Genomic DNA, 21,921 nt, shown 5'->3' on the forward strand with positions numbered 1-21,921 from the left:
GCCCACCCTGGCTGCGGGCCTGGTGGTTGGAGGCTCCGGGGGCCCCCTGGCTCCAGAGGGGGGCCACAGCCGGTGCCTGGCCAGCAGATAAAGGAGGCTGCTCCGGCCCCCCCCTTTTCTGTCAAGATGCCGTGGGATGAGTCTCAGTCCCGACTCCAAAGGGCCTTGCGATCCACTGGCCCCCCCGTGAGCAGTGGGGGAGGGGGTCTTGCACACAGGGGGTCCCACTGTTATCACTCACACTCTGGCCCCAGCCGGAAGCTCCTTCCCAGGGCCCGGCCCTTCCTTTCGCTTCAGTGACACCCTCACGGGCAGGGTGAGGTGAGCCTGGGCCTTCATCTGGTCCTTGTTCCGTAACCCAGGCCCAACATCTGGCCACCCCCAGACCCTGAGGAGGGGGTGAGCAGTACATGTTCTGAGCCCTCGGGACAGGCCAGGCTTGCAGGGAGCCCCAGAACTCCCGCCAACGGCCACCCCTCCCGCTCCCAGGGCACAAAGAGCGTCGACAGCCCAAGCGGCACACTCGGCGTCAGCCAGGTCCAGACGTGGCCCCTGTGCCCGGCGTCCCTGCGGCAGGCGGCATCCCCCCGCTGGCCCCTGTGCCCGGCGTCCCTGTGGCAGGGGGCATCCCCCCGCTGGCCTCTGCCTGGCGTCCCTGCTGCAGGTGGCATCCCCCCGCTGGCCTCACAGAGAGAGCCTCAGCCAGGTCCAGACATGGCCCCTGTGCCCGGCGTCCCTGCGGCAGTGGGCATCCCCCGCTGGCCTCACAGAGACAGCACTCTGGCAAGAACCCAGCCAGCAGGGCTGTGGGCCGGGCCTCAGAACTGCCCGGCACGGGGCGGCGTGGAGAGGCTGCCCACCAGCCCAGCTCTGCCCAGCCCCGGGAGGGCCCCCTTGACGGCCAGGGGAAGGAGGTCCCCACTACGCTCACCCCATCCCACTTGCAGCCGTTTGAGCCGGCCTGGCCTTGTGAGCATGGTGACTGCAAGGGTCAGTGGGCACCTTCCGCTCACGGGACAGTCCAGGAGCCTCTGCCTTTTGGCCCACCATGCTGGACATGACCACTGTCCAGGGTGGGCAATTCCTTCCCCCAGCGCCCTGCAGCTTCCAGATGGCCTGGGGCTGGACCAGCAGCAGGAGGCAGGGGGGGTGGCGGGAGGGGAGGTCAGGCTGTGGCCGCAGCTATAGCAGATACTCAAGGTGGCCCCTCTGGAGGGCCATCGTGTCAGCCCCGACGGGAGCCCTGAGGATGGGCCCTCCTGTCTCTGACCTTCCTGCCACGGCAGCTGCAGGTAAGTCCCCAGTTCAGGACCACAGGCAAAGCCACGCCCTCCAGCCAGGAAGCAGTGAGTGCCTCTCTTCACTAAATCAACTCCACTCCCGGCCAGCAGGAGAGGAGCCCCCGGGGACCTGCACGCCCTGGACACGAGGGGTGGTCACTTTTCAGCGTTTAGTACAGTTGGCTGCCATCGAGGTTTTCACTGGAACCTGTAAGTATCCGGCGAAGCATCTGGGGCAGGGAGCGCTGTGGCTTCTACACATCTGACCCCACAGCACATGGCGGCTCCCATCACATCAGCACCACATGGCATCTCCCATCACATAAGCACCACCTGGTGCATCCTCTCCGAGGCCCTGGAGGCACCGGCTGCCCCCTCACGACACGGGGACCCACGGAGGAAGGGGGCGCCTCGCCCTGGGCAGGTCTGCGATCCTGGGGGAGCCTGCCTCCAGGCCACTGCGTGTTTCCCCCAACAGCCTCTGACTGCCCACTTCACTGAACCCTGGGCACCTCTCACGGGGACCTTCCTGCCCTAGAATGAGCTGCAGCACACTCACAGCCCCGATCGTGGCGGGTGGGATTTCAGGGCCTGGGATCCATGAGCTTGAGCTTGGCTTCCAAGGTTGGGATCTGAGAAAACCCCAAAGCAGATTTCCCTGGCAACCAACCACAGGGACGCACCCAGCTCGGAAGCCAAGCTCCAACCCGCTCCCCCAGGGCCAAGGTCCAGGGCACTCAGGACCCCCTGGCTGCAGCAGTGGCTCTAGGAGAAGCTGGGGCGAGAGCTCCCCTTCGGGCCTCACTTTCCCAGCTAGAGAGGGGGCTAAGGGCACCGGAGGGTGGGGCGGGAACAGGGGGCCAGGTTCAGGTGCGAGAAGAGGAAGGGGAGGGGTCCCAGGTCCTCCCGGCCTGTTGCTACGTTTACCTCTGAGCCTGGTCAGCCCTGGAGCATTGTAATGATAAAGTGTTCTTTATAATAGAGGAATATGTATAAAGGAATTTTCATCAGTCAGTTAAAATAAGGCTGCGAAGGCAAACTGGGCAGACTCTCCCCGCCCAGTGGCAGCTGTCACTCACTCACTGACACACAGTAGTCGCAGGCTTGCTGGGCCAGCTGATCCCCACCAGGGCAGGCCCTGGACCTCTTAGGGGTCAGCACCCCTCACCACTGGGTCCTGGGGGGGTCCCTGGACCCACCCCTCGGAGCCGAGAGGAGGCTGCTCCTTTGACGCGCTCCACAGAGGGGCACAGGCTGCGCCCCCCACAAGCTGCGTGATGAAAGCCAGGGGTCAGGCTGCCGGGGCTCAGACCCCCGCTCCACCCTTTGCTGACGGGCGACCTTGAGCAGGGACCTGCCCTCCCGAGCCTCAGTTTCCTTATCCGTAAAGTGAGGAGGACATGAGAGCCTACAACATGTACCGGGGGCTCGGGCGGGCTACCCACACAGGGGCCCTGCAAGGGCTCTGTCTGCGCACCAGCCAGACACCCTAGAATCCACAGAGCTGCGTCCAATTTGGAAACAAGCCCCAGACAAGAGAGGACTCTTGGTAAAACGTCTATCGTGTCATGCCCTGCCCACAGCCCCGCACCTGGGAGCTGGAGCCCTGTCCCTGGGCCTCCCCGCGCCTCCCCTGCAAGAACCTCAGAGCTGGGGGGGGGCTGCCCTGGGACCCCTTGGCGGCAGGGACTCGGGGCCCCTTTCAGGGCCCTCCGGGCTGAGTTCTGTGACCTCCAGGCGCAGGGCTCCCCCGCTGCTTGAGGGGACCCCCACCTTGGGCCGCGAGCCGGGGCATTGACCCCCCAGGACCAGCCGCAGGGAGCGCACCCCCCGCGGAGCTCCGCACAGGGCAAGCGTTTGCTGAAGATTCTCCCCAGTTTCGCCTGAATACTCGGTGGTTCACCTCTACAATGAACACTGTTAGGACTCTTCCCTCAGCTTCAAATACATATAATTGCTTCTGGTGCCAGTAAAAGGTATTAATTCCACTCATGCATTCCATAAACTTTTAGGATAACGCAATTGATACCACGATCATGTTGGGACACCTCCACTATTATTCTCCTACTTGCAAACCTCCGAGGGGCTGGAAAGTTTTCTCCCGAATCCATTAGCATTGACTCAGCCACATTCTACCCAGGAAGCCCTCGTAGAGCCTTTGCGTTTCCCAGGCCCCCTCCCACGTGTTTCTGGGGCAGGGGTGGGACGGGAGGGCATTCACATCACATGGGCCAGCTCGCCCCCAGGACAGACGGATGGACACACACCCCGTCAGATGCGGGGGCAGCTGGAGGTCACTCAGAGGGCTGTGTTCAGGCTTGGGGGCTGGCTGGAGGCCCCCAGGGACAAGCTGTGTGCCCTCGCACCCGTGCGCACCCGTGCGTACCCGCGCCATCTCGCCTCATGGCAGCCTTCCCTGAGGGCCATCAGCAGTGCCCACAGATGCCCAGCTGGGCCAGGGCTCCAACCACACCACGCCTGCCTGCTGACCTTGGAGCCCCTCCCCAAACCTCCAGAACATCAAGGACAGCCCCTTCCCTGGAGAGGCTCAGGCTGGGAGCAGGCCCCACACTGCCAACCCACGGGGGCCCCGGGGATGGGAGTGGCCATCAGGGCCCAGAGGCCAACCCGCCATGTCCCGGGGAGGGTGTGCAACAGGACCCAGGCACCCGGCACTGCCATCCCTGTCCGGGCTCCACCCGTCCACCGGCCCAAAGAACATCAGTGCCCGGGGTCCCGGGCCCTTGCTCACAGCTGTGATCTCTCACGGCGTCTGTCTCTCTCCAAAGCCCAGACGGCCCCGAAAGAACAAGCCTCGGCCAGGACGCTCGGAAACAGCGACCGCTGGCGGGGCGTTACCGAACCCCTGTGACACCACGACCCCGCCGGCCACAGTGCCATCTCATCCTGCCCCCGCTCCTGGCTACAGGTCCCTCCTCCGGCAGCTCAGTTACCTGCTACCCGCCTCCTCCTGACTCCTGTAGGAGGGGAGGGGCTGTCAGAACCCTGGGCAGCGACCAGGAGGGGCCTGCGGGCCTGTGTGCGCAAGTACACGTGTACAGTGTCTGCGTGTGTGCATGTCTGCACATGTGTCTGCACGTCTGCCTGTGTGTGCATGTCTGCACGTGTTCGTGTTTGTGCATGCATGTACGAGTGTTGCGTGCACGCATACGTGCACACACGCCTGTGAGCTGAGGGCTCCGGGTCCCTCTGCCCCCAAAGAATGCAGGCGTGAGAGCTGAAGTCAAGGGACACAGGTCAAAGCAGATGAAGCGCCCGGCGCTGGGGGGACTCCCAGGAGGCCTTGGCCGAGCAGAAGCCAAAGACCCATAAACAGCTGTGGCCACGTGGGGGCCGCTGAGAGTGTGTTTCCTGAGCAGGAAGAGGAGAGAAGGCAGCAGTCAGTTTGGAACTGCACTTGAGAAAAATACGAATTATCTATCAGTTACCAGCCGGCTGGCGTAGCGGGGCCGCGCACGGCACGGCGCGGAGGCCCGGAGGGCAAGCCGGGCGGCAAGTCTGGGCAGCGCCCGCACAGCCAGGCCCCCAGAGCTGCAAGCAGGCGGGATGCCCAGGGGTCCCCGTGAGCCGGCCGCCTGTCCCCCACCCCGCCCGGGCAAGGCAGGGAGCCTGCAGGGGTGGGGTCTGCCCCCAGAGCCGAGGCGCCACAAATCTCATTACGGATGTTTGTCCCACCTCCACCCCCGCATGGAGAAGGGCTGGGGAGGGCGTCTGGGCACAGGCAGCTGCACCCTCCTCCTCAGCTCCGCTCCGCGAGCCCTCAGCGGGGGTGCAGGTAGAGGTGCCCAGGCTGGGAGGGAGGTGTCCACTGCTCGGGCACCGGGGGAAGCAAGGCTGGGGCTTGGAGACACAGCTGCTCAGACAAATGAGCCTTCCCCTGCCCTCTGGTGCAGCCGCTGGGCTGCCTCTGTCCTGGACAACAGGCCACCCCACGGGGCCACTTAGGGCCAGCACAACTGTGACCAAGCCATGAGCCCCTCCAGCCCTGAGGCCACACACCTGGCAGGGGGTGGTGGAGGCAACCAGGAGGGGGCAGCTCCCGTCCCTCCCTGAGGACCAGCTCAGACCATCCCAGGTGCTCAAAGCCCCCCAGATGCTACAGACCCCATCAGCATCCTCAAACAATGGACAGGAAGGGAGCCAGGACCCCCCCCCCCCCCGCCCAAGCTGCCTACCAGGACTCCTACGGGGCCAGCAACTCAGGCCCTGATGACAGAACGTCAGTGAAGGAGGGACCGGGACCCTCCCCCTTAGAAGGGAGAGAAAGGGCTTAGGGAGCAAAAGTCAGAATGTGGAATAGGGGCAGTAGTGAGCCTCCTGTCACTAGAGACGTGCAAGTGTAGGGATGCCTCGAGGGCCAGACCTCAAAGCAGGGGTGTGGGGAGCAGGACCCCACAGGCAATAAAGAAGCTCCTGCAGGTGCAGCTTTGGCTAAACAACCTTGTCCAGGAGGACCAGGCTCCATGGCAGCCCACCCCCACCCCCATCATCCAAGGAAATAATGAAGATGCCGGCGCCGACTGCGCTAAGCCCGTCCCGGTTAAGCCTTATCACCTCCACCAATGGAGATGGAGTGAAGATTCCCAGATGAGGACATCTGGGCACTGACGGGAGCAGATGCCCCTCTCGGCCACTGGAAGCCCTGGAGTCAGTCTGAGCCTTGACTCAGCAATGGGTCGGCAGCTGCGGGAGCCCATGGCTCAGGCAAGAGCCAGAGGTAGCTGCAGGGGGCCGTCCAGGCTGCCTGCCTCCCCGCCCCACCTCTGGCCACCCCAGGAGTGCGGGAGAGCCACAGCCTGGCCAGCAGGCAGTGGGGGCAGTGGGAACCGGTTCTCAAAGCGGCAGGACCTCGGTGTCACCAGCTCAGCACTCCCTCGGGGGCAGGAGGGAGTGCATCCACCCTGCATGGACTCCTTTGCTCCAGGGTCCTTTCCCAGGGGCCCGGTGTGAGCACGGAGCTGCTGTTCCCAGAGGAGGGGATGTGGCCCCACGGCCAGGACCGCCAGAGCCAGGCTCACTCTCCCCTCCTGGGGGCGGGCAGACCTGGAGGGTCCTTGGCGCACCCTTTCCTGCCCAATGCCTTAGGCTCCGAGGCAAGCCGGCAGTGTATCCGGGGGTCTTGGTGTCCCTAACCCTTTACTCTGCCCTAGCGGGGACATCAGGCAGCACCTTCCTCTCCCAGCCGCAGTATGGACAGTGCAGTTCGGTGGTTGGGAGCACAGCCGCAGGAGCCAGCCACCAGGTTCCCATGCCAGTGCCCCCACTTACCACCTGCATAACCCTGAGCGGGCCACGTCCCCTCCCTGTGCCTCGGCGTCCTGGACTCTGACATGGGACAATAGTAGATTCTACCTCGTGGCTGCAGGCAGTTTCAAGGGTTTACACAACCTCAGAGAGGGCAACAGCAGATCACAGCTCTCGGGGAGCAGCCGTGGGTGTGGGGGATGTTACAAGCTTGGCAAAATCTCGACCATCTCGACAGGGGGGTCAGATTGTTCCCAAGGGCACGGTGGCAGGACCTGGGGTCCGCGGCACTGCGGCTCCATCCCTGACACCCATGCTTGGAGATGACAGCCCAGAGAGGGAGTGGGCAAAGCCGAAACCCGCCTACAACAGACACTTCTGGCCAGCCCTGCACTGCCTGGAGGAGGTGGCCTCCGTGGGCCCCGACGCCAGCCTCAGACAGCTCCAGGTGTCAGAGCTGTGAGCCTGCTGCCCACCCAGGACAGGATTCAAGCCAGAGCCCCCACTGAGCTCAGGGATGCCGGCCAGACAGTCCTCGTGAGAAGGGTCTGCCTCTGTCTTCGCCAGGGGGAGGGGCATGTCCATCTCCTCTGGGGCCCTGTGGGAGGCTGGCCCACTCTGGCCACGCGGCCGTCCGAGGGGCGGGCACGCCCAGACTGTCCGGCCCCGAGACCCGCCTCCCGGCCGGGTGGGAGCCCTGAGCGGACACGGATGTGCACGGTGCCATCCCTGGGTGCCAAGGTCGCGGGCAGCCCTCCCCACCGTGCGCCCCTCAGGGGACCGCCGGAGCCGGGCGCCACTCACCGTCCAGGTGGCCGACTTGGCTGTGCTCGACTGCTGGAAGGTCACCTCGAAGTGGTGCGGGCCGGGGTAGTCGATGTTGGAGGGGATGACAGGCGCGGGCGACATGGTGTCGAAGGTGGAGCTGGGCTGCGCGTAGGGCGAGTGGGTGGGCACGTTAGCGCTAGCGGCGTGCTCCGGGGCGTAGGGGCTGCCCGGGGCCGCGCGGCTGCTCATCTGGTCCATGGTGCTGCTCAGCAAATGGAACTGGGACTGGCAGGAAGGGGAGGAGGGAAGGGGGAGACACACAGTCAGGCTGGAGAGTGGAAGCCATCCCGTCCGGGAGGTGTCCTGTTACAGGAGCCTTAAAGGGCCAGCAGCTCAGTCATCCCAAATATTTCCTCGGGGGGTGGGGGGGGCCCACCTGACAGGTCACTACTTGTGTTGGGATAAACTGACATATTCACCTCGCCCTCCCCTCTCCATCAGCCTCCCAGTGCCTGGGCTCCTGGGGCTCCGCCGAGCACACCTGGAGGGGACCGGCCTGCGGGGGGGCGGCTCCCAGCCCCGACTGACACCCTGGGTGCCCGGCTGCACTCCCCAGGGGCAGCACCCGGCCCAGGGAGCCACGCCTCCTACTGTCACCGTTACAGCTCAAGCTGGGGAGACCCCACCCCCGGGAGCAGGGCAGAGGGCGGCCCCCGCGCGCGCGCAGGGTGGGCACACCCCAGGCTCCGGTGCAGGGGCTGTCTGCCCAAGAGGCTTTGGGAGGCCAGATGTGGCCCCTCGGTCCAGCCCCGTAGGTGGTGGGGCAGAGCTGGGGGCTGAAGGACGGTGGCTGAGGCCACCTGCGAAGGGCCTCTGTGACGACAGGCTACCTTCATCCCCCCGCACCTGAACGACCCCCAGTTCCCCCCGCTAGCAGCTCTGCCTGGTCCACACCCTCTGCCCACCCCAGGGCACTGGCAGCCTAGCCCCCTCCGGGGCCACACACAGAAGGAACAGGAGCGCTTAGCCTCGTGGTGTGGGCGTGTCCCCTGGTCACCCTCTGTGGGATCCGGACCAGCAGCCCCTGTCAGGAGCTTAAGGGAGGCCCCGGCGAGGAAGGGAGGGGGCGGGCGCCGGCCCACGCTTCAGCGTCTTGCATCCAGGGCAGAGCAGATCTCCCCTGGAGGGCTGGCAGGGAAGACCCACCTTGGCAATCAGGAGGCTTCCAACAGGAGGGTGACACAGTAGCTGACACGGGCCAGGCCTGCTCTAACCGCAAGTGTTTAAACAGCTCCTCTCTGTGCCAGCCAGGCTCGGAGGGAGGGCGGGCGCTACTGCCCCCGATGTGCAGATGCGGAGACTGAGGCTTGGTGTGGGGATGGCAACGCCGGGGGTCCGTGAACTGGGGGGACTTGCATCTGGCGGGCAGAGGGCCTGGAGTCCCCCTAGAGGGGTGGAGGGGAGAGGCAGACCGGACAGCGGGCGAGGGGCCCCTTTGCTCTGCACCCACTTCTGCGAGGCAAGCACTCTGTCCCCTCAAGTTCCTTGGATGGTGGGGAGAACCCCGGCCGCGGGGCGACCCCAGTGCTCAGCTCCCTCTTGCACGTCAGGAAGGCTGGGCTCCATAACCCAGAGGCCCCTGCAGCTCGGCACCCCGGAGGCACACCCGTGTCCACATCACAGAGCCCCCCGGGCCCCCTCCCGACCTGGGGAGGGAAACCCTCTCCTGAGGTCTGCCCAGCCTGGAGGAAGCTCAGCACAGGTGACGACCGAGGGGGAGGGAGGTGACGGGTGATGGACGACAGGCGGCTGAGTCTTACCAAAGCCGCTTCCCGCCCCCCCAGCCCCGTTCCTCCTGCCCCCACCGTGCCTCCCTCAGATGCTCCAGCCCTGACGGCCCGCTGCCACCCAGTGCGGACCAGCCGTCAGGCCCGGCCCCATGCCCTCCCCGCTGGGGACAGCCAGACTGGGCAACGCCGTCAGGGTGTTGGCACAAGGCCCCGGCCGAAACTGCCACCTGACAGATCCCTTGGGTGGCTCTCAGGCTTTTCTATTTGAACCTCCAGGGCCATTCCCCCCACCCTGTAAACCTAGGGCCCCAACACCAGTGGGATGGGCGCCCCCTGCCGGGCAGACCCCACTTCCCCGCCCCACTAAGGCCACCTTCCCTGGTCGGCGGTCCCCTCAAAGGCCTTCCTAACTTCCTGAGGCTTCGCCTGGAAGACGAAGGAGGCTCAGTGCCCACTGCCTCGCCTGCCTTGCCGGTGGAGAAACAGATGCCGAGTCCGTGCCACGGAATGTTATGCCTCCAGCATCAGGAAGAAACAAGCTACTGATGCTACAGCCCGGAGGAGATGCAAAAACACGCCACACGAAGGCGCCCACACGAAAACTCACACGCCATACGGTTCCCTTTACATGAAAGTCCAGGGATGGCAAACCCACAGGGACAGACGCAGATGGGGGCGGCCAGGGCTGGGGTGGGGCTTCGGGGTGACAGCTAAGGTGCAGGGGTCCCTTCTGAGGCCATGAAAACGCTCTCAAATGGACTGTGGTGATGGGTCCATATACCTGTGAATTGTTTTAACTGGAGTAGAGTTGATTTAATGCTGTGCCAGCATCTGCTGTACAGCAAAGCGATTCAGTTATACACACACATGCACGGTCTTTTTCATGTTCTTTTCCATGATGGTTTATCACAGGATATTGAATATAGTTCCCTGCGCTCTACAGGAGGACTTTGTTTTTTGTCCACCCTGTAAATAATAGTTTGCATCTGCTAATCCCAAACTCCCAATCCTTCCCTACCCTGCACTCCCCACCTTGGCAACTCTAAGTCTGTTCTCGAAGTCTGTGAGTCTGTTTTGTGAATATATTTTAAAAATACTGAATTGTATACTTTAAGTCGGTGAATTGTGTGGTATGCCAATTATAACTCAATAAAAACAACTGAGGGACCCGGCCAAGCCTCACCTCTCCTGGCCCGGGCCATTGTGGGCGTGAGGGGAGTGACAGCCAACGCCTCCAGAGGGCCCGGGTGGGGGCCCCACGTGCTTTCACACCCCCTTGCTCCAGGACGGCACTGCTCTGCGTCCCCCCCCACTTACGCCTCCCCACTGGACTTCAGACCCGACAAGGACAGACCTTGTCCCACGGGTCATCAACGTACCACTGCACGGGCACAGAAAACGTGGCCAGTGTGAACTGAGCTGTGCTGTGGACATAAGGGCACAGACTCCAAGGACTTAGTGCCAATGGAAAGAATAGAATAAAATATCTCATTCACAATTTCATATTGATCACTTGCTGAAATGAGCATAGTTTGGGAAAAGCAAAATAAATTCTTGAATTATTTTCACTGTTTCTTTTCACCATTTTTAATGTGGCTACAAGAAAATGCAACGTTACATGTGTGGCTTGCGTCCCATTTCTACTGGATGGCCGGCACTGGACAGGGTCCTCCATCAGTGGCCAGTGAGGGACTCGCAACTGTAACTATTGTTATTGTTTTATTATTATGAATTATTAGCACGTCCTTTGGGGTTTTAGCGCATTTCTCATTACAGAGTGGTTACGCAGGAGGGTTGCTGAATGAGAGAGCAAGTGGGCACAGGGATGGAGGGATGGAGGGATGGAGGGGGGGATGGAGGGATGGATGAATGGATGGATAGACGGATGGATGATGGATGGATGGGTGGATGAATGGCTGGATGGAGGGAGGGAGGGATGGATGGATAGATAGATGCATGGGGCAGCAGGATGCCCCCCACCCCACCATACAAACGCCCAGGAATGAGGACGGGATGTGAGCCTGCTTCTCCCACTTGCAGGAGGCTGAGAACCTGGTGGGTCCTGGGGGGAGGGGTCCCAGCCTGCCAACTCAACCCCCAGAGATCTCCTTTCTCTTCTAGGTGATGAGCACGACCCCTCTGGAGGGTCTTCCCTTTCGCTCCACCAAGGGCTGCAGGGAGCCTTCCACATCCCTAGCAAGGACAGCCCAGCCTGGGGTTTCATGTCTGTTCCCCCGGCTCCATCCCCAACAGGAGGACGGTCCAGGCCAGCAGAGCAAACTGCCCCTGCCTCCCAGTTCAGGGGAAGGGGGAGGCAACCCCACGACGACAACCGTGTTCAGGGGAAGGGGGAGGCAGCCCCACGACGACAACCGTGTTCAGATTTTAACTTGTCCACATTCTTTACAGATCTGAGGCGAGTGCCAGGGAATTAGTCATTGAACCAAAAGGAGCAGGGCTGATAGGATCTCCACGCCCAGCAGCCACAAAGCAAGAGGGAGCCTGGAGGCTTCCAGCCGGCCGCCACAAGGAGTCCTAATGGGATGTGGGACCGCTGCATCCCTCGTCCAGCGAGGGTCTCATCTCCTCTCCTCTCGCTCCAGCTCTCCAAGGTGTCAGGCTCAGGGGCCTCCTGTGGTCTGGGGGCCTGGGGAGCCCCCCTTCTCTGCGGGAGCCTGATGACACTAGCCTTGTGCTGGGCGGATGCTGTCGGGACAGACCGCCAGTGCCGCTCCTTCCCTCCGTCCTGCTTCCCCAGGGACACCCCTGCCCACACCCGGAGAGACGGAGAGACAGCGAGACAGCAGAGACGTCTGTCCCCCTGGTTTCCCTGAGGCTTTGAGCGCAGATTAGGAAGTGTTGCTTCCTCACCTCGAAAGGCCCTTCCTTCCCTACCCACAGGGAACTTTGCGTTTCCTCCCCCGCCAGGCAGGGAGCTTTGCTGGGGCCACCCCCACACAGACCCAGCTGCTAAACAGGGGAGTCTGGACCCCAGGGGAGGCCAGTGTCGTGCCCAAGGCGGCTGCACCCAAGCCGGCAGGGGTAGGGGTTCTCCAGAACCAGAGGCCCCCGGAAGCTGAGACGAGACCCGCTTGGCAACAGGGAGGAACTCAGGCAAGACCAGGGCGTTTTTGGTTTGTTTGGCTTTCAATAAGAACTCCCAAGAGAGTGGGCTGATTGGGACACGCCTGGCCCGCGGCGGCCCACATGTGCCTACATGCGCGCGCAGGGCTCCTGGGCCCGACCCAAGGAGGGCCGCGAGCGAGCGGGAGTCGGGAGCCAGCGGGTGGCCTCTCCCCAGCAACCCCGGAAGCGCCAGGCCTGCCTCTGAGCCTCGGAGGCCCCTACGCCCAGTACGCTGGGCTGGAGTTCTGGGAGGGGGTCTCGGGCTTCCCTCTCAGATCTCAGTGCCTCCGGCGGAGCAGGACGGTGCCCTGGGGGCCACTCTCTCCAGCCCCTCCAAGGCGGTCCATCCATTTGCTCCACAAACTGTTCTGAGGCTCTCTGTCAACTTAGAGCCAGATGCTGGGCCGGGGGAGGGGGGTCAGACTGCCCTCCCGGTACAGGCCGGGCCGTCTGCAAACCCACACCGTGTGCCTGGGTTTACGTCCCAGCCTCCGCAGGGCAGCCAGGCTTGCTCCTGGGGTCAGCGTTTCTCAGGCAGGAATCCAGCATGGCCTATTTTTGCTCCATGTCAGGCAAGGGCGCACCTTGGGCCCCTCTGGGGGGCCATGTGCACGCGTGTGCTCTCACGCAGGGCCCAGAACACGCGCGGAGACAGGGCACCGGGCTTAGACCTCAGGTGTGGCCACCCATCTGCAGAGGGAGGAGGCTGAATGGGGCGGGGCTGAGGGGGTCCCGCCCCTGAACGGACATCCCGCTCTGCCGCTGCCAAAGCCTCCGGAGTCCCAGGGAAAGGAGGAGGCTTCCCGAGGAGCTGCGGAGAGAGGTCCAAAGGGGGCTGCCCCGGGGCCCAGGTCCCCAGCCCCCAGCCTCAGGGGCCTCTTGCCCAGTCCCTGCAGATCTGCTGCGGGCCTTCCCGCACACAGGTTGGCCCCAGACTGGACGCGCAGAAACTCCGGGCTGAATGAACCAGACCCTGGAACTCCCAAGTAGGCCCCCCGAATCACACAGGCCCACTGTGCCCACTCTTGTGCTGGGCGCACTCTGCGGCCCAAGGCAGCTCCAGCCCATGGCAGCCCTTCCAGGAGACCCTCGTGGCAGTGACCACACTGCGCCAACCGGCACCCCTGCCAGTGCACGGGGGCTGGCCAGCTCCCCGTGAGGGCAGGGAGGCGGCTCCCCGGCACCCTCCTCTGACCCCCACAGATGGCCGTCCCAGCCAGCCTTCTCCAGGGCCTGGGCTCTTCCCGCTTCACCAGGTCGACCCTTTCGTTGTGAGCTGGATTTTGTGGGTTTAGAAGTATCCCATTTTATGTGATTATCTATGTAGAATTTGTAAACCATCTCAAATGATTTGGGGGGATGTACCTGGGAAATAAACTGTCTTTGACAGTCTGTGTCCCCATTCCCTCCTAATCTCTAGCCTCCCTGCATCCACGACCACCTTCAGCAAGGCTCCAGGACGCTAAGATTAGACGAGGGCCGTGCAGACGGGCTGCGACGCTGCCCAGGGGCTGCCCAGGGGCTGGGCCAGGGGACCCAGCACAGATTTGCATGGAGGCGCCACACGTGCTCTCCGGAGCAAAGCTGATTTTTTTGGTGAACGTGGCAACAGAAAAACTTGTCAGTAAAGTTTAAAACGACTCTGGTTATGTCCCCAGGGGCTTACGGTTTCAGGCTGCCTCACCCAGTGGAGGGGACTCGAAGCCAGGCCAAGCGGGGGCAACTGGGGAATGCGGAGCTCAAACACTGGCTCAGGAAGCATCTGTCCGTCCCGGCCGCAAGGACACAAAGATTCGAAAGACAGGACTCGCTCGCCTTTGGGCAGTGATAACAGCTCCCAGGAAGCCCCAGTTTCCGGCCTCCTTTCGACACTGCAGGTCCACACACAGGGCCTTTTCTCGTGCTAGTCACCTACTCCCAATACTGTCTCTCCTACCTGTACCACCTCTCAAGGATCACCTCCTCCCTGAAGCCACCCAGGCTCTCTCCACCTGTTCTGGTGTTCAAGGACTTCCTCTGCTGCTTCTCTGGGTTCAGTAACATGATATGCACACCCATGTGGGTTTGCATCCATGCCCACCTCTTACCAACGGCTTCTGTGAGGGCCCAGCAGTTAATACACTGAGAAGCCGAGAATGGCGCCCGAACACGGAATGCATAGACGTGTCTGCTGTCGTTCCTACCGGCTCCCTCTCCCCCTACCTGCCCCCAGGTGGGCATGGATGGCCACGGTCCTGGGAGCTGCCACATGCATGGCTATCGCAGAAACACTGGTTCTGGCTCCTTCTTTTCTAAGCCATGGGACGGCCAGCTCACTCATCTTGCATTCTTCTGCATTTCCGGCAGAAATGGAGGTTTCACGCTTTTAATGTTCTTTCAAGGTGTGGTCAGAAGACCATTACTCAGGGCGCCCGCCCAGGGATCTGAGGGCCCATCTCGGGGTGGGCGGTTTGACCTTTTCTGGCAGCTTGGGCCCATGCCCCCCCCCCCCCAGTGCTACTTCAGTTCAGCAGAGAATGATCCAGTAGGTCATAGTGTACCCTTCCCTCCACGCCCAGAAAGGATCAGGAGGGACTCAGCAAGGGACAGAAATGACAGGACAACTCGAAAGCGCAAAGGAGGCTGCCCGGCGGCAAGGGCAGACTGGCAGCCAGCGTGAACAGGGACCCAAGATGAGACACGTAATTACAGAATCCCCACCGTCCAGGGAGCAGGGTCGGGAGAGAGAAACCTCTCCTCAGCACGGAAGCCCCGAGCTCAGAGGTGAGAGGCTCCTGCTAAGCTAATTTCTCTCCACCAGAGTGTACAACCCATCCAGACACCTTCCTCCTATTCCAGCTCCTATTTCTGCATTAAGAACCTGCTGAGTGTCCAGGACACCTGCAGCTCACACGGGCAGCTGTCCAGCCGTTCAGTCCATGGTGCCCAAAGTGTGAGCCACGGCACGACTGCAGACCTTGAGGACAGCCAGCGTGTGAGGCGAATCTTGGAGAGAGAAGTGGCACGGAGCGCTTGCTAACCAGGAGCTCCTGTCCCCACGGGAGCCAAGCTAGCTGGCAGTGGGCGGTGAGGGGAGAGGACCTGCCTCTGGCTCTTTAAAATGGGCCCCCTTCTGGCAGAGGGCAGGCTGGAGGGGGACAGTCTGACAAAGAGCTGTCTCCTCCCCGTCAGGCAGGGATGAAGTTTCGCCCTGTGAGACAGCGCCCTGGTCCTGCCTCCAGGGAGTGCTGGGGTCCCCGCCCATCCCAGGGCACCCAGCCACCATTGGCCTGTTCCAGCCCTGGCTTTTCCAAGTGGCCCAGCTGCATGGCTTGGCCACTGCCTACTCTGTTCTCGAGAGGAGGCCGGGAGACCTGGAGACAGTGGCAGAACAGCAGAACGCTTGCCCCCTGGGTCCCAGGGCACCCATGCTGCCGCTGGTTTGCCCGTGGGGCTGGGTTGGGGCTGAACTGCCGGATTCTAGAGAAGCCAGGAGTGTCCCTGGGGGGCACTTTCCGGGACTGCACCTGTGTCCCTGCTCCTTCCAGGAGGGTCCTATATATATATTTTTTTTAATAGATGAAAGTTGGACCTTTTTTATTCCATAAAGGGTTGGGTCTTTTTATCCCTTTCTTATGAAAGGGTTGGAAAAGTTATTTTTTTGGTTTGGGTTTTTGGGGTTTTTTGGCTGCGTTGGGTCCTTGTTGCTGCACGTGGGCTTTTCTCTAGTTGCAGCGAGCGGGGGATGCTCTTCGTTGCGGTGCACGGGCTTCTCATTGCAGTGGCTTCTCTTGTTGCGGAGCACAGGCTCTAGGTGCGCGGGCTTCAACAGTTGTGGCACATGGGCTCAGTAGTTGTGGCGCACGGCCTCAGTAGTTGTGGCGCACGGGCTTAGTCGCTCCGCGGCATGTGGGATCTTCCCGGACCAGGGCTCGAACCCGTGTCCCCCGCATTGGCAGGCGGATTCTTAACCCCTGCGCCACCAGGGAAGTCCCAGCCTGTGCGTTTTTAACAGAGGAGGGTCCTGCGAGCAGCAGTATTTAAGGTCCCACCAGACTGAAAGGAACTAAAGGATCAAGGTTTGTCTTTTTTAATTGGGGGAGGGGGGCACCCCTTTTCCTCTGGCCATAAGCCTCCAAAATAACTGTCCACGCCTTTGTGAAGCCACAGCAAACGCTCCACGGCCACCCTGGCTAAGCGCGTGCAGTATCTCACACCCGTGACCCTCAGCTCTTTCTAGAAGCTGAAGCAGGTCTCCCCGGCTGCTCTGTGCAGAGCCAGCAAGTTGGCGGCAGCTGGCCTGGGCTCCCCGCTAAGGCTCCTCTCACTCTGGGACCTCAGCCAGGCTTACAAGGATCAGGCAGGGGACCCTCGAGACCCCAGAAGGGGAGGCCCGGCTGCCGGGGAGGCCCTATCGCTGTCCTCCACGTTTTCCCTGAGACCCCTGACAACGGGGAGTGAGGATGTTTCCCAAAAAAACCCCAAGAGTCCCCAATGCAGCTCCAAGCAAAATCTACCCGTGACCTTCCCAGATGTGCAAGGTGGCGACCCACCAGCCTGAAGTTTCACAGTTCCTCCCAACTCCCTCCCTCCCGCCGTCCCTCCAGAGCTTGCTGGGTCCCAGCAGACACGCCCACGCTGCCTACCCCTGCACTGTCTGTTGCACCCCACTCCCCCTGCGGCCTGCAGCACCCACCATGCATCTAGCGCTGCCCCAGGGCCTGTAGAGTGCCCTCACAGCCCTGAGGGAACAGGCTCCAGGCTGCCCCCCAAGGTCAGCCTCTGTGCACCGGTATTCAAGCTGCCCAAGGTCCATTGCAAGGCCTGGCTGTGTGGTCCAGCAGGGAACCTCTTTGCAAAAATTGGAAATACGGTAAATACAGTAAGTCCCCTACATAACGAACGAGTTCCATTCCAAGGGCGCGTTCGTAAGTCCAATTTGTTCGTTAAGTCCAACAAAGTTAGCCTAGGCACCCAACTAACACAGTCGGCTATACAGCACTGTCCTGTAATAGGTTTATAATACTTTTCACACAACTAATACATAAAAGACAAACACAAGGGACTTCCCTGGTGGCGCAGTGGATAAAACTCCACGCTCGATCCCTGGTCAGGGAACTAGATCCCACATGCATGCCGCAACTACGAGTTCACATGCCACAACTAAGAAGCTGGTGAGCCGCAACTAAGGAGCCTGCCTGCCACAACTAAGACCCGGTGCAACCAAATAAATAAATTAATTTAAAAAAATAAAAAGTTTAAAAAAAACAAACACAAAAAATAAAGAAAACATTTTTAGGGCTTCCTGGGGGCGCAGTGGTTGAGAGTCCGCCCGCCGATGCAGGGGACGCGGGTTCGTGCCCTGGTCTGGGAAGATCCCACATGCCGCGGAGCGGCTGGGCCCATGAGCCATGGCCGCTGAGCCTGCGCGTCCGGAGCCTGTGCTCCGCAACGGGAGAGGCCACAACAGTGAGAGGCCCGCGTACCGCAAAAAAAAAAAAAAAACATTTTTAATCTTACAGTACAGTTCCTTGAAAAGTACAGTAGTGTAGTACAACAGCTGGCATACAGGGGCTGGCGTCGAGTGAACAGGCAAGAAGAGTTACTGACTGGAGGAGGGAGAGGAGGTGGGAGAGGGTAGAGCTGAAGGATCGTCAGCTGTAGGAGACGGAGGGCGAGCTGCAATGTCACTCACGCCTGACGCTGATGGCACAGGTTTTGGTTCCTTGCTGGATTCAATTCCATCTACCCTCCTGAAAAAACGATCCAGCGATGTCTGGGTAGTAGCTCTTATTTTTCTCATCATAGATGACACGGTAGCACTGGATTGCATTCTGAACGGCTGCCGCAACCTTCACGTACTGTTCTACATTTGCGTCCTGTGCCTCAAAACCTAACAGCGCCTCCTCAAATATAGAAAATCCCCTGCCATTTCCTGCATCGTGACTCTCTTCGGTTCTTCAGTTACTTCTTCCTCTTGTCTCTCCTGGAGCTTCTCAACAGGACCAGCTACATCACCACTGCTTTTACGCTTGCTTCCGGACACCCTGGGCTTGAAATAAAGGTACTGTACTACTGTACTCGATTCAGTCCTGTACAGTAAAGTACACAGAAGCACAACCGCTTGTAGAGAATGCACGCGTCCTCTGCAACGTACAATGGATGTACAATGTACGCCAGACACGTGAACTAACTTATGTGATTGGACACAAGAACGCACGTTCGTGTCTTTGGAAGTTCGCAGCTCGAAGGTTCGTATGTCAGGGGACTTACTGTAGTGTTATCTGCGTCTTCGTCACGAGACCAGAGTGTGGATCCAAATAGGACGGGGGCTGGGTGCAAAGGTCACCAGGTAGAGCCCCCTGCCCCCTGCGCTCTGCTGGGCCCCCTGCCCTGTGGCCCCTCCCCATTCCCCTCCTGCTCAACTGTCACCTCCTGCAGTGAGGCCCCCAGCCCATCACTCCCACTTCAGGTACAGCGCCTCCTGACCCAAGCTTCTACCCTGCGTGACCCAGTTCATCCTGTTCCTGTGCTGGGGAAAGGTTAGGGTTAGGGTTAGAGTGGGGCAGACATGCGTCTGTTTGTCACCACCATCACCCCAGGTTTGAGGCCCTGGGGTCTGATCTCAGAGGCTCTACCTGGGGAGGGTCGGCCAGGTGCCCCCTCCTCTGGCGTGCTCTGTCTGCTCTGACCCCCAGTGTCCCCGTGCTCCCCGGAGGATACCAAAACCAGACTTTCAAAACATAGAGGATGAAACTTCCAACTCCGTGATCTTCGCTGGCAGGCATGTCTGGGCTTGGGTGCAACCTCGCCCAGAGGTAAGTGACTGACAGGCCGTCTAGGCTCTGGCTGGGAGATAACCCGTCCCACTCGGAGCAGGACCTCCATCCCGCTGGTATTTCCCACAGCATCTCCAGGAGTCTGTGATTAAACGGATGGAAATGCCAACAAGATTCGACTTGTGCTTGGGGGGAAAGGCTCCCTCTCCTCCTGAAAATATGCACATACGCTCTCTCCTCTCACGGGGCCTTGCCCCATCCTAGTCAGGGCCATGTGGAACTTTCCACACCTTGCTCTGGGCTGCCAGGGAGGCGTGTGCCTGCAGGACCTGCAGCCGGAGCCTCCGCCTGCAGACGGCGCTGCGGAGACAGTGAGGGCGCAGCCTGGACCCGAGAGCCTCCACAGGGTCTCCCAGGGGGGTCTGGGGTCTCAGGCTGCACCCCTGCCAGGCTCTGCGGAGGTGCCAGGAAACAGGCAGGTGACCCATGGGATGCAGAGATTTTTTTTTTAACCATCAGGAAACGAGCCCAGTCCACGCCCCACCTCCCAGCATGCTGAGAGCCTGGAAGGAAAGTGGGGAGCTTGGTGATCTGTCACAGGCCCAGCTCGAGGGGTACGGCAGGGGTATGGGCTCCTCTCTCCTCCCTGAGCACCACTGGGGGGCGGTCTGCCCTCACCTCCTGCCTGCGCCCCCAGAGCCTGAGCCACGTGTCCCCTGACATCCTTTAATCCATCCCTCTGTCCGTCTGTCTGTCCATCCTGCAGACGCTAAGCATGCCCCCCGCCTGCACCAGACACTGAGGACACCAAGGGGGCCATCATGGGGAGGCGGCCCTCCTCAGTGGGGACAATTGTGACAAGTGCAATGAAAGGGCAGGGAGGGTGCTGCGGGATGGCACAGAGGGGAGGAGGGGGCAGCCCGCAGAACTGGGGACAGCCTGGACTTACTCAGTGAGTCCTGAGGGCCGACCCCGGCCCCTCCCTCCAGCTCTGAAGCCAGGACCAGCTTCCCGGCAGGGGGTGCAGCTCAGCCCTTCAACACACATCTCCCGGGCACTGCCCAGGCCCTGGGAGACAGCGGTGGGCACAGAGACGCAGCCCGTACCCTGCGCCCTCCAGCCTCCAGAGCTTAACTCCCATGAGGGGACAGCAGAGAAGCAGCGAACCAGGCTTCAGAACAGGTTGACGGCAAAGGAAGAAGACAAAAGCAACCCAGCGGGGGGCGGCCGGGCCAGGGGGGCTCCTCCAGGAAGATGCCACCGCCTGCCCAGGCACTGGGGAGGTCTAGACCCAGATGTCTGAGAGGGCCAGAGAGCCGCGGGGCCGAGGGCGGGACATTGCTCAGAGGAGCAGAACCCTCCCTCCGGGAGCCCACGGAGGACTGAACGCAGGAGGGACCCTCTAGCTCCGAGTCGAGTGGGAGCTGCACGGGGCCAGCACGATGCAGGTCAGGCTGACAGGCCCTAAAGAGCGGGATGCTGGGCGCCGCAGGAGGGGCCCAGGAACAGCTCCCAGGTGCTGGCCAAGTGAAAGAAGGAAGGAAGGTGGATTTTCCGCCAGCTGAGAAGGGACAGTCACCCATGGGGGGCAGAGGGGGATGTATTATGTGGAAGTGGGGATGCCAGAGGGCTGGCACTGCGGGGATAGACCTAGAACCTGGCGAAGGGGCAGGAGGCCGGGCCAGCGAGCCCGGCTGATGGGGCGACCCCTCTGTCCCCCTGAATCAGGCTCCGGCATCTCCTTCCGGAAAGGTCAGTACCTCCCCGAGCCCCGAGAGCCTTGCACCCTCTCAGCGCACGGTAGGGAGAGGCTGCTGCTCTGTCCCCAGCCCAGGGCCTCCCTGCTCCCAGTTCAGCTCTGTCCTCTCCCAGCCACGGAACGGGACTGCCTCCTGCCAGGTCCCCAGAGGCCCGTCCTTTTTCTGTCCTCGTCGCCTCCCACCTCCCAGCATCGTGCCGCCCCTCCCCCCACTTCCCAGGCCGCCCCTCTCGTCTGCTTGGTGGCGTCTCTCCCTGTGCTCGGCTCCGACCCTCTCCCTGCGTGGGGCCCCACCCCGCCCTGACTGTGAACCCCACCTGTGCCAGACTCCCCAGTGGTCACCTCCACCCACACCCTCCAGCACGCAGGACTCCTGCCCCGAAGTGTCCAAGCGCTGCCCCAGCCAATGCGCCCCGGCTCCGCACCGCCCTCCCATCCGCGAGGCTCCAGAAGCCTGGGCGTTGGCCTCGGTCCTCTCCTGCCCTTATTCCAGAGATCAAACAGCCTCCCTCTCACCGATCACTTCCCACCACCTCCCGTGATGCCTCCATTCCACTGGGCGGCCCTTGTTGGGCTCGACCTGCTTTGCCCGCACCGCACATCCCCTCCCTCCCTCCCTCCCTCCCGCGGCTTCAGAAACTCCACGCTTACTTCCATCCCACCTCCCACGGTCCTCCTCCGTCTGCTGCTTGCGTCTCACACACGGCACAGTCAACGCAGAACGCTTACTTTTCACCCCAAATACCACTTCTTCAGTTTCCCAGCTGAATAAGTGATCATTCCCTTCACCCAGTCACCTGGGTCCAAACCCCCAGCCCATCAGCAGATCCCGTCTGTCTGGAACCCCAGGGCTCTCAGCCCCTCCCCTGCTCCCACCGGGTCCAAGGTGCCTACATCCCTCTCCATCCCAGGCCTCCAGCCGGCTCCCAGCCTTGCCCTGCCCTCCTGTGGTCTGCTCTCAGCACTGCAGCCCAGGCAGCTTCTAGAACTCACGAGGGATCACGCCCTCCTCCTGTGTGCCCTCATAGGCAGTAGCAGGCACTCAGCAAATATTTCTTAAAGCACTGATTGACTTTCCCCTCCTGGGGTCCTCCTGTCCAAGGCTGCCCCTCCTATAGGAGCTGTCCCGTCCGTAGCGACAGGTGGGACCCTGCTCCAGGTTGCAGGGGAGACCC

At 61.7% G+C, this 21,921-nt stretch overlaps 1 protein-coding gene across 4 annotated transcripts in view; it reads right to left on the bottom strand.

Moving 5' to 3' along the window:
- TP73 (tumor protein p73) overlaps positions 1-21,921 on the bottom strand; it is a 45,998-nt gene that overhangs the window by 11,769 nt on the left and 12,308 nt on the right. For all 4 annotated transcript variants that reach the window (XM_070046826.1, XM_060289540.2, XM_030880709.3 and 1 more), the window contains exon 3: positions 7,350-7,598. In XM_070046826.1, the coding sequence (XP_069902927.1) occupies positions 7,350-7,598 (249 nt within the window). The remainder of the gene's footprint in view (positions 1-7,349; positions 7,599-21,921) is intronic.

Source organism: Globicephala melas, chromosome 1 (assembly GCF_963455315.2).
Source record: "Globicephala melas chromosome 1, mGloMel1.2, whole genome shotgun sequence".
NCBI classification, from domain to species: Eukaryota; Metazoa; Chordata; class Mammalia; order Artiodactyla; family Delphinidae; genus Globicephala; species Globicephala melas.